Source organism: Peromyscus leucopus, chromosome 23, assembly GCF_004664715.2.
Source record: "Peromyscus leucopus breed LL Stock chromosome 23, UCI_PerLeu_2.1, whole genome shotgun sequence".
Lineage (NCBI taxonomy): Eukaryota > Metazoa > Chordata > Mammalia > Rodentia > Cricetidae > Peromyscus > Peromyscus leucopus.
In genome coordinates, this window is record NC_051082.1 from 15,252,502 (window position 1) to 15,264,950 (window position 12,449).

A 12,449-nucleotide genomic window follows, 5' to 3' on the forward strand; every position below is an offset into this window, starting at 1 on the left:
ACGAGGTCTCACTATGTATCCCTAGCAGGCCTGGAACTCATTAAGTAGACTAGGCTAGCCTTGAACTCAGAGATCTGCCTGCCTCTGCTTACAAAGTCCTGGAATTAAGGGTATATGACACCATACCCATCCAGGTTTTTATTTAGGAAATGTCTAGAAAACTTTCCTTATAGTTAGTCGTAGTAGGCTCTGTTTACGTTGCATTATTTCACTGAGTAGGTTATAAGAAATGAAAGGAATTGGGTTTTTTTTTTTTTGTAATACTGATATCTACCATTGATAGAGAGTTAACATCTGTGTTATAAGCTGTGATTGTGCAAAAACACTTAAAAACCGCACGTTGGCTCATGGTGCTGAACTGCATTGTTTTTTCAGGATGACTTTTCTCCTACTAGTAAGCTCCAGCGCCTGCTGGCCGAGTCTCGGCAGATGGTCACGGATCTGGAGCTGAGCACACTGCTGCCCATCAGCTGTGAGAATCTCAACAGAAGTGTGCGTTCCCCTTTCTTTCTCTTAAAAAAAAAAAATTGTGTGTAGGTGTACGTGCAGCGAGGAGTGTGCATGTCTCTGTGTGAGTGCGTGTGTGCCTGCATGTGTGCCTGCGCATGTGTGTGTGTTGTGGGGGTATGTAGGCCAGAAGACAACCTCAGTGTTGTTGCTTGGGAGCTGTCTGCCTTGCCTTGTTATTTGAGACAAGGTCTCTCCCTGGGACCTTGAGCTTGATGATTAGGCTAGTCTGGCTGGCCAGCAGGTCCCAGGGGATCACTTTCTCCAGCTCCCCAGCACTGGGCTTACAAGAGCATGTATCACACCTGGCTTTTTATGTGGATGTTGGGGGTCAAACTCAGGTCCTCCTGCTTGCATGGCTACACTTACTGTCTGTTCTATGTCCCCAGCCCGGATTCCATTTTTTTGAGATGTACATTGATAGAGTCCGAATATGCCTCTAAGCGGTAGGGCTCAGGGAGTACTGGGAGGTGGCCGTTCTGATAAAATGAAGGCTTCAAGAAGAAAGGAAGGCAGGCCCTGTGCTGAGGAGAAAAAGCCATACTGTGGGCTAGAGAGTAAGACAAAACCAAAAACTGTCACTGTGTCAAAACTGCCCCTGCTTCTTTCTGATTGGTGGAACATCGGAATGCATGCATTTAGTGTTTGTCATTTTGTGCTGCTGCCTAGGGCCGTACATAGCACCTTACCCCTCACCTAGGTTCTTGGGTTGTTTTAAAATACACAGAGTTTCACAGAGTCTCCCTGTGTGGCACTGGCTGTCCTGGAACTACATAGACCAGGCTGGCCTCAAACTCACAAAGATCTATCTGCCTCTGCCTCCTGAGTGCTGGGATTAAAACTGCATACTACCATGTCTGGCTCCAAAATTTCAAATTTAAAGTGTACACAGGATTTTAAGAACACACAAAAGTAGAAAAAAATAATATAATTGCACATCTGCCATTTACAGTTTTATGTTCCTCCTCTGTATGCTTTAAAATGTACATTTCTTTACTTTTGTGTGTGTGTTTGAGACAGGGTCTTATCCTTAACCCTGGCTAGCCTGGAATTAATATGTAGACCATGCTAGCCTCTCACCTCACTCATGGAGATCTGCCTGCCTCTGCTTCCTTGGTGCTGGGATTAAAGGAATATGCCAGTATGTCTGGCACGTCTGTGTGTTTTCGTGTGTGTGTGTGTGTGTGTGTGTGTGTGTGTGTGTGTGTGTGTGTTCGCAAGCATGTGCACAGGCAAGTGAGAGAGCGAGGAGAGAGGAAGAGAGGAAGAGGGAGAGTAAGTGTGCATAGTATATGTGGGGTAGTCAGGATGGCTTGTGGGGTTAGGTCTCTTCCACTCTTGGGCTCTGAGGATCGAACTCAGGACACCAGCCATGGCAGCAAGTGCCTCTGCCTGCTGAGCCATCTCACTGGCTTTCCATATGCTTTCAGAAGCAGTTTAGAGCAAACTCAAGACATAGTCTTTCCCTCATGGGTATTTCAAGATGCACCTCTTTCAGGTGTGTGGTTTCTTTGGAGGGCGGGGGCAGGGCTTACTATGTAACTAGCCTAGAACTTACCCTCCTCCCACCTTTACTTCCTAAAGTACGAAGATTATGTGCATGTGGCACCATACCCAGCAGATGAGGACTTTCAAAAAACAACCATAATTACCGGGCGGTGGTGGCGCACGCCTTTAATCCCAGCACTTGGGAGGCAGAGCCATGCGGATCTCTGTGAGTTCGAGGCCAGCCTGGTCTCCAAAGTGAGTTCCAGGAAAGGTGCAAAGCTACACAGAGAAACCCTGTCTCGAAAAACCAAAAAACAAACAAACAAACAAACAACAAAAAAAAAACCCAACCATAATAACATTAACTCACTCAGGAAAGCCACTGTAGATCCTCAGTGACCTCTAATGACTGTCTTTGCTAGCTCTCTCCCACTTACTCCACACATCTGTTTTCTCTCTTTTTTCTAAGATTTTTTTTTATTATGTATACATTGTTGTGCTGCATATCAGATCTCATTAAGATGGTTCTGACCATTGTGCAATTCTCATGACCTCTGAAGAGCAGCCAGTGCTCTTAACCACTGAGCCGTCTCTCCAGCCCCTGTTTTCTCTTTGTTCAGATCAATATCCAGCCAAGGTCTGACCTTTGCATTTCTCCCCTGAAGTCTCTCTAATCCTAGTTCATCATTTCTTTTTTTTTTGCCTCTTAACTTTTTTTGTGGGGGGGAGCTGAGGACGAACCCAGGGCCTTGCACTTGCTAGGCAAGCGCTCTACCACTGAGCTAAATCCCCAACCCCAAACTTTTTTTTTTTCAATGTTGATTTTGAGACAGGGTCTCTCTATGTAGCCCCAGCTGTCCTGGAACTCTCTGTAGATTACACTGGTTTTGAACTCACAGATCCTTCTGCCCTGCCTCCTGAGTGCTGGTACTACAGGTGTGTGCTACTACTCCCGATCCCCCTTTTGTTCTTTATTTGTCCTGTTGGTTTTTTTTTGTTGTTGTTGTTGTTCTGTTGTTTGTTTGTTTGGAGGCTGGGATAGAACTGCTCTCTGGCTCTTACCAGCTCTTCCCTCGGTGTTGGGTGGATGTGACTAGACTTTAGCTGCTAAGCTTCTCCTTAGTTGAAAGCTGTCAGTCTTTCAGTTTTACACAGTGATTTGAGCTGTTTCTTCTGAGCATAGTAAGATTTCAGTGACAGTTGAATGAGCTGCTTTTTTTTTTTTTTTTTAAAGATTTATTTATCATGTATACAGCATGTATTTCTGCAGGCCAGAAGAGGGCACCAGATCTCATTACAGATGGTTGTGAGCCACCATGTGGTTGCTGGGAATTGAACTCAGGACCTCTGGAAGAGCAGTCAGTGTTCTTAACCTCTGAGCCATCTCTCTAGCCCCCATGGCTTGTAGATTTTATTGCCTCTATTTAAACAGTGTACAGAACACTAGACTTGAAGTCTATTCCCTAATTGTGAACTAAGAGCCCGGAACTTACACTTCTCATTTCAGATTCAAGGTACATTCCTTGGACATGCTGTCTGTGTAGTTAAAGATACTTGAAAGCCATTTAAGTTAAACCATTTTTGTATCTCTGATCAAAACCACAAATAATAATTTTTAAAAAGGTCCATAAGAGCCGGGCGTTGTGGGCACGCTTAATCCAGCATCGGAGCAGAGAGCGATTCTGTGAGTTGAGGCAGCCTGGGTACAAGTGAGCTAGAAAGCCAAATACACAGAAAATTTCAAAAAAAAAAAAAAAAAAAAAAAAAAAAAAAAAAAAAAAAAGGTCCATAAGAATATTATACAGGGCTGGAGAGATGGCTCAGCAGTTAAGAGCATTGGCTGCTCTTCCAGAGGCCCTGAGTTCAGTTCTTAGCATGGTGGCTCACAACCATCTATAGTAGACTCTGATGCCCTCTTTTGGCATAAAGGCATACATGTAGATAGAGCACTCATATATATTAAATAAATCTAAAAAAGAAAAAAGAAAATATTGTACAATACAAAAAATACTGTAAAGTACAATTTTTCCTTTGTAAATTTGACCTTTAAGCCGAGCAGTGGTGGCGCACGCCTTTAATCCCAGCACTTAGGAGGCAGAAGCAGGTGGATCTCTGTGAATTCAAGGCCAGCCTGAACTACAGAGTGAGTTCCAGAACAGCCAGGACTATTTCACAGAGAAACCCTGTCTCGGAAAAAAAAAATTGACATTTCAATATTTTTATATTTTTGTATCGATCAATTGATTGTGTGCGTGTGAATATGCACATGTATAGAGGCCATTACAGGAAGTAGTTGGCTCCTTCTACCATGTAGGTTCTGGTGATTGAACTCAGGTCATCAGGCTTAGCAGCAAGCTTCTTTACCCCCTGAGCCGTCTCGCCGACCCCAGAATTGCTTTCCTGTTAAAATGAACGCTGCTGGAGGTGTAGTTCAGTAGTATAGTGTATGCAAGGCCCTGGATTCCATCTCCATGGCTAAGAAAACCCTCCAAAAAACAAACAAAAATACCAAATCTTAATGAAGTATAATTCACATACAGTAAAATGAAGACATCTCATTAACGATTTTAATGTGGGGCTGGGGAGGTGGCCCGGCGTAAGAGCACTTGTTGTATAAGCGTGAGGACCTGAGTTCACACCACAGCAGCCACAGAAAAGCCACGTGCGGATGTGTGCTCTGAACTCTAGAGACAGGAGGGTCTTGTCGTCTGTCAGCCTTGCTCTAGATTCAGTGAGAGACTGGGTCTCAAAGGAGTATATGGCAGAGTGAGAGCAGGATACCCGTGTCCTCCTCTGGCTTCACTCACATGCGTGGGTGCTCACCCCTGCACACACAAGCACACAACACACACGAGATGTCTTCACTGCCTGTCCTTCTACTCTAATGAAAAAGTAGTAAAAATCCTGCTGATTCAGGAACCGTGTGTACCCAGGTAGTGTTCAGTGAGAAGAGAATTTCTATCACAGGAAGTTCCCGAGAGCCCTTTGAAGAGAGGCCTCTGTTCTCACCCACAGGCACTGACTGCTCTGATTTTTATCACTGCAGATGGTTACGCCTGATGCAGAGCATTGTAGAATGCAGTCACACAGCATACACTGGTTTTCCATTTGGTGCTGGGAACCAGCATGGGACCTCCCTCTGGCCTGTGTTTACTCTTCACCTTTTCCTTGATATTTTGAGACTTATCCATGTTGTTGGTGCATTGGAACTATGTCCTTCTTCATTGCCAATTGATAGCCCGTTGTATGACTGTGTGTGCATGTGGGGTGCACTTGTATGTGCAGGTACACATGCATATGTGTGCAAATGCCATGGAGGTTGGAGGACAATGTTGGATAGTGTTCCTCAGGCGCCACCCACCATTTTTTGAGACAAGGTCTTGTACTGGAACTCACCAAGTAGGCTAGTCTGAGATCTTCAGCCTGTTCTAACACATTCATACTCTTTCGAAGACTATTTTATGTGTGAGAGTGTTTGCCTGCATGTGCTGTGCGCCATGTCTGCTCAGTGCAGGGAGGCTAGAAGAGGGCGCTGTGTTTATGTCAGATCCTGTCTGCTATCTCAGATCTAACTCAGCGCTTCCTCATTTTGGTCTCCGTGGTCTGTGTATTTATCTCCATCAGCATTTCCATCAGGGTACACAATGGTTGATCCCCCTGCTACCCAGGCCCCACAGTAATGACTGGGAGTGGAAACTGAGAGGAAAGTTCAGGGAAAGGGACAAAGCTGTGACCTTGGGTCTAGACTGAAAAACGTACTGAAGCTGTGTGAGGCTGGTGAAAACTTGATTTGAGGGAATTCTGAGTTGGGAAGACCCAGAAGAAATATATAGTCCTAACCCTGTACTTTATAGATGAGGAGAGGGGATTAAATCCTTTGCTTAGCATTCCACAGCCAGGATCAGAAAATCAGTTAATCGGGGGAAAAAGAAAAAAAACGGGCTCCAAACAATATTTTTGGGGGGATTAACTGATTCTGGAGATGTCAGGAAACCGGATTTAAACAGCAGAAATGTTCTTGGCAACGTTTCACACGCTCTTTCCCCATGCCTTTGAACTTACTAACCTAGAAACAGGAGAAGCAAACAGTTTTATTAAAAATGTTGTCTCTGTAACAAGGAAGCAGGGTAATGGTCTGAGCAGCTGTCAACTCCGTGAGGTGCCACCGTCTGCGGCTAAAGTGAGGGCAGTGATTGTGGGGAAGAGAGAGATGCTCCTCAGGAGACCGCACGGTTTCTGCCCCTTTGACAAGCGATGTCACTTTGGGACTCTCCCAGACCCCTCTGCGTGGGTACAAAATGGCATCATTCCAGGTTTTCCTTGCAGCCTTGCTTAATAGCAGAGCGTACGTTTACATAGGACAGGGACTGTTCGCAGCAGGATGCAAAGGTACAGACCACATTCCTTCATGTGGGCACTATATTATTTACTGAATAAGAGAGATGTGCAAGAGCTCATGGGTGGAGGTCAGAGGACAACTTGCAGAAGACCATGTGGATCCTTGGGGCTGTAACTCAGATCATCAGGCTTGGTGGCGGGAACTTTAACTGCTAAAGACATCTCACGGCCCATTTTTAAATATTAGTTGGTGTTTTTGAAACAGTGTAAATGTGTTAACTATTCAACAACAGTAACAGCAGAACCCAGCAATTTAAAACGTAGGTAGACCGAACAAAGGAAGGTAATTTGCAGTGCTGCTGACCACACCCAGGGTGACCCTGACTGCAGCTGAGAATGGGGCAACTCGGCCCTAGACCGAGCTGGCCTTGTGACCAGTACACAGCGCTGGACATTCCATTTATGAGCTTAAGATTATGCCTGTAATCCTGAAACTTGGGAGGCTGAGGTTAGAGGATCATGAGTTCAAGGCCAGCTTGGGCTACATAGTGAGACCCTGTCTCAAAAAAACAAAAAAGTCATCAGGCATGGTGACACATACCTTTATCCCAGAGCTCACCAAGTAGGCTAGTCTGCCTGCTCAGTGATCCACCTCTCTGTCCTCCAGCTATGAGAGTACATGCCCATATTAACATTCTTGGTTTTGTTTTGAGACCAGGATTTCTCTGTGTCCTGGAACTCACTCTAGACCAGGCTGTCCTCAAACTCACAGAGATCTGCCTGCCTCTGCCTCCCAAGTGCTGGGATTAAAGGCGTGCGCCGCCCAGCCACACTTGTATTTTTTAAAAGATATATTTATTGTTATTTTATATGTATGAGTGTTTTGTTTGTATGTATTCTATACATATCTGTACAAGCTGGTCTACATAGCAAGTTCCAGGCCAGCCAAGGCTGCATAGCAAGACCCTGTCCCAAAACAAACGTGCAAACAAACAATAAAATAAAGAAAAATTTGTGCACACCTTGAATCCCAGTACTTTGCAGGAGGATCTCTGTGAGTTGGAGACCAGCCCAGTCTATATAGCATTCCAGGACAGCTAGGGCTACATAGAGAGACCCTATTTAAAAAAAAAAAAAAAAAAAGCCAGGCGGTGGTGGCGCACACCTTTGATACTAGCACTTGAGAGGCAGAGCCAGGCAGATCTCTGTGAGTTTGAGGACAGCCTGGTCTACAGAGCGAGATCCAGGACAGCCAGAGCTATACAGAGAAACCCTGTCTCGAAAAACAAAATCTAAACAAACAACCACAAAAAATGTCAACAACAACAATGATGAGCTGGTGAGCTGGCTCAGCTGGTAACGAACGGCTCTTGCCTGGCAAGGGTTCTGTATCCCTAGACCCACCAGTGGCAGGGGAGCAGCAGCTCTCAGGAGTTGTCTTCTGACCGCCATACCCACGCCATGATGTGTGCTTACACACACTCGCACACATACACGCACATCACCATACAAACAAGCAGAGAAAGACAACAACAGAAAGGCTTTGTGAGCCAAGCACAGTGCTAAGTGCCTATAGTCCCAGACACACGGAGACCCAGACGGGAGAGTCTGAATTTAGGCTAGCCCAGCTGAGAACCACACAGTGAAAGTGTCCCCCAAAGACAAGGACATTATAGTGTGTGTGTGTGTGTGTGTGTGTGTGTGTGTGTGTGTGTGTGTGAGAGAGAGAGAGAGAGAGAGAGAGAGAGAGAGAGAGAGAGAGCGCTAGCACTGTGGCATGTGTGGAGCGGTCAGGGAGTTGGTCCTCTCCTACTGTGAGTCTCAGGTACCCTGTTGAGGTTGTCAGGCTTGCTCCTCCTGTACTTTTTCTAGTCCACCAGTCCCTCAAGATCTTTGGAAGGCATTCCCGCTATACGCGTGTCTAGTTGTCTAAAGTATTTTTAATGTCTGTAACCTGGATACTAATTTTGGAGTTGTTTTCTAGAAATTAGAAGTCTCAGAAGAGCCAGATGACAAAAACACCCTTGTCAGTCATTGAAGGAGACAAAGTCAACTTGGACATTCACTGTGGCCATGTGTAGGTCACCTTTGCTTGTCTCACTTTATATTGAAGTTGATATTAATAAGTAACTAGGACCGTTGATAATGTAGAGTCAAGGCCACATATTCATCTGACCAGTAATTCTTCCTCTTCTGCCTGATCTACCTTTACTATAATTAACCTGAGTAGAATGCCAATTACTTGTAAGAGAAAAGATTTTTTGTTCTCAATACTGATACTTTTATATCTAAGGAAGTTGGTGTATAAATCCAACTTTAAAGATTGGAATCTTAGCCAGGTGCTGGTGCTGATGCACACCTTTAATCCAGCACTCGAGAGGCAGAGGCAGGCAGATCTCTGTGAGTTTGAGGCCAGCCTGGTCTACAGAGTGAGTTCCGGGACAGTCAGGGCTACACAGAGAAACTCTGTCTTAAAAAACAAAACAAAACAAAACAAAAAAGCAGGCACAATCTGTAATCCCTGTGGGGAGTCTGATGCAGGCAGAATTACAAATTCAAGGCATTAGATAAACCTAAGACCCTGCCTCAAAAGGAAAAGGGGGTGGGGTGGGGAGAACTCAAGGCCAGATATGGTAGAATACACTGTGGGAATCCTAGCACTCTAGAAGTTGGGAAGACTGAAGCAGAAAGATGAGGCGTTGGAGGTGAGCCTGGGCTACACTGGTGAGACCCTGACCCAGAAAATAGAATTTTTCAAAAGGCATCTAAATTTACATTTGAGGATCACTTCTGTACGTCTGCCTAGAAAGAATCACGTGACTTCGAGCTTTGTGAGCCTGCCACCCAGGAAGTACTTTGTTGGGTTCTGTTTGCTTCTGTCAGACCTTCTTTCCAAGTGCAGCTCTCTGGACTGCGGCAGAGATGCCACAGGTGCCGCCCATTGAGCGCAGGAGCCTTTCCAGTAGGAAGGCAGGACGTCTGAGCACCCCTGCCTCCCCACCCCCACCCCCACCCCCACCCCGTATATAGTACAGTGAGGGAGCCAGGATGTGTAGTCAGGGTCTCAGAGGCCAGGAACTCTTAGCGTGCCGTGCAGCACTAACCTTTCATTTTGTTAACTACTTCTGTTCCTTTCAGAAGCAGGACTCTGTTTGGAAGGCAGAAAGCGGATACCATACTTCATGTAAAGACAAAGGAGATTGTGATTTCCACATAAGCAGCATTTAGTACAAAGGCGAGCAGAATCTCAAAATTTACTTCTTAAAGCAACTGTATTTTGTTTTTGATGAACCATTTTTGTGTAAAAAATTTTTATACCAAAGAAATGAGGTCGTATTCTACACACCTGTTTGGAACTATGCTAAAAGGAAAAAACAAAAAACCTCTGTCAGGATGCAGACACGATTTAATTAAGCAGAGAAGCTCTTTAAACCGGGCGGTGTCCAAGAACCCGGCATGTATGATGCTGCTTTCGCTGGTGTGTATTCACATTGTAACTTCTCAGAGTCAGCTCCCTATGTGTGACGTAGTCTTGTCTTCTCTTAGGGTTTTAGCACTGGACTTTGTTGTGTTGATGGGCATGAGATAAGATGGTATAAAATGTTTGTAATGGGACACTATCACCTTGCTGGCAGTTAAGGCCAGTCTGTCCTCGGTCGACAGCTGCATCTTGTCTGGCTCTGTAGTAGGCAGTTCACTTACACAAGACAGCGCTTGCTGGAAGATCAAGTTTTGTATGGATTTTTAAAAATATATTGAAGACTATATAGATAATAAAAATATATTATATTGAAATATAATTCCATTTTAACTTTAAAAAATTTTAATTAAAAAAAAGATTACACTATTTGCTTCTGCCCCTTCTACTAGAACTGATCAGTTTCATTCAATAAAGATATTTTTAATAATAAAAATAATGTTTTGGTTTCCTTTTACAATACAGGACTAAAACACAGAACTTTATTATGTATTTTTTGGTTTTTCAAAATGATTTCTTTGTGTAGCCTTGGCTGTCCTGGAACTAGCTCTGTAGACCAGGCTGGCCTTGATTCTGTGAGATTCAACTGCTTTTGCTTCCCAAGTACTGGGATCAAAGGGGTGTGCTACCACTGCCTGGCTAACAAGGAACTTTAAATGTAACCTGGCAAGTTAATTTCTCGGGAAAGTATTCTCTTAAGCAGATATCAAGGTTGTATTGTGCTGGGTCAGTGCCCCTTTGTTAGAGGCTTCAGGGTTTCTTGAGAGATGATTGTTATGAGGGGAAAGGCTCACCCTTGTATTGAGGGTGCTGAAAAGAAACTGAGCGAGTCTGGCTACACTCTGTAAATACTGGCTTTCTCTTCAGACTGGTTGATGAATCCAGCAAGACTGAGAACATAGAGCTGATTCTGAACCAGCACTTGCCAGTTGGGAAACCCAGAATGCCCTTGGAGAGGCCCCAGGTTCCAGGCTGAGAATTCAGATACTAAATTTTTTCCTGTTCTGTGTACCAGGCTCATGACTGCTCCACTGGCCTGCTGACAGGAAACATCCATTAGACATTCCATGGAGGAAAACTTAGGGTAGAACAGGATTTGAAAGACTGCATTCTTTTATAGCTAAATGTAATTTTAGTTCATAGGCTTGAAATATCTATGATACCTATGTACTCCAGGCTGGCTCAAACTTGTGATCCTCCTGCCTCAGTTTCTCAAATGCTGGGGTGACAGGAGTATACCACCATGCCCAGCTTTATAACACCTTACTCAACAAAATTATTATGAATTAATTAACATAAAATTCAGAGTGACCGATTTTAATATGGTCAGCTCCTCTGTCTCAACATGTTCTGTTTATATAGGAGTCATTTGTCATGTGTGTAGGAAAGAGTTGCAAGATAAACTAGCCTTTAGGATTTGTGTTGTGTCTTACCATTCTTAAGACCAGCATATCAGGAGGCAACTGATTTACACTATAATCTGTCTGCCAGAAATGATCTCAGCATTGGAAAAGACTGATACAGGGTATTTTTGGAACTTCTGAACAGACCTTTTAAACAGAAATAGAAACACCCCCTCCAGACGAAATTCTGAATCAAGACTATACATAAACACTTAAAACAGTTTTACCCAAAAGGTGCCAAGAGAATGCTTAGAATTGAGACTGTGTGGTATGAGGCCAAAGACGGAAGCCTTGTCACACTCTGGATAATGACCCATGGTGTCTTCTGTGTCCCTGATTTGTAAGCCTCTTGCTAGGGTAATGCCTCTAGCTTTCTTTCCTTTAAGACGGTGTGATTCTGGTAGTGTACAGTGCAAGAAGGTTAATCACTTAAGCCTCCAGGAGAATGATCGTAGCTAGTAACTCTGATGTTCTGGAGAACAGAGTGCATAAAGTCAACTAAGATGCCAGACTCATGCATCCGGGTTAAAATGTGTGGCCTTCCAGAAGAGTCTATCAAATGCACAGTGCACATTAACCAGCCCTGTTAAGGAGGACCCCTGGGTTCTCAGCCAAGTAATGCTTAAAACAAACAAAAAGGATCTGTAACCCCATCTACTGGGGAGGCTAGGCAGGAGGATGGCAAGCCGAAGGCTTAGGCTACAGAGTGAGTTCAGGTTCAACATGGGCAACTTTAGTGAGACCTCATCTCACAACGAAAAGTAAAAAGAGGGCTGGAGCTATAGCCCAGTGATAGAGCACTTTCCCAGCATGCACAAGGCCCTGGATTTAATCCTGGCACCTCACACATACAAATTCATCATGAGCACACCACACACCTTTGCCAGCCATGGGAGATAACAGTGTAAGCCTTGCTTACATTCTAGTAGGGGACACAGACCCTAAGTAATCACTGGGAAGACTGGTGCTATAATGCAGAATGTTGAGATACTGGCACATAGGTCAGGGTGGAGGAATCAGGGAGGCTTCCTAGAGAACTAGCATCTAAACCAAGAGCTGCAAGATGGGCAGACACTCCCAGGCAAACAGGAAGAGAATTCCAGGTATAGTAACAGCATGTGCAAAGTCCCTGAGGCTGTGGAAGGGGGATGATGCATGTGCAGACTTGATAGTCCAGGATGGCGCAAGATGAAACCCGAGAGGGGCTGGGAGGATCGTGCCTGTGTGTGTCAGTG

General features: G+C 44.6%; 1 protein-coding gene across 7 annotated transcripts in view; it reads left to right on the forward strand.

The window, feature by feature from the left end:
- The window catches only part of Ccdc62 (coiled-coil domain containing 62), a 44,435-nt gene extending 34,188 nt beyond the window's left edge, over positions 1–10,247 (forward strand). For 3 of the 7 annotated variants that reach the window (XM_028885827.2, XM_028885830.2, XM_028885829.2), the window contains 2 exons: positions 376–492; positions 9,472–10,247. In XM_028885827.2, the coding sequence (XP_028741660.1) occupies positions 376–492; positions 9,472–9,561 (207 nt within the window). In that variant the 3' untranslated portion in view covers positions 9,562–10,247. Of the gene's footprint in view, positions 1–375; positions 493–8,317; positions 8,411–9,471 lie in introns of all 7 variants that reach the window. The other 4 variants (XM_028885828.2, XM_028885832.2, XM_037198732.1 and 1 more) reach the window with 3 other exon arrangements.
- Positions 10,248–12,449: the final 2,202 nt, after the last annotated feature.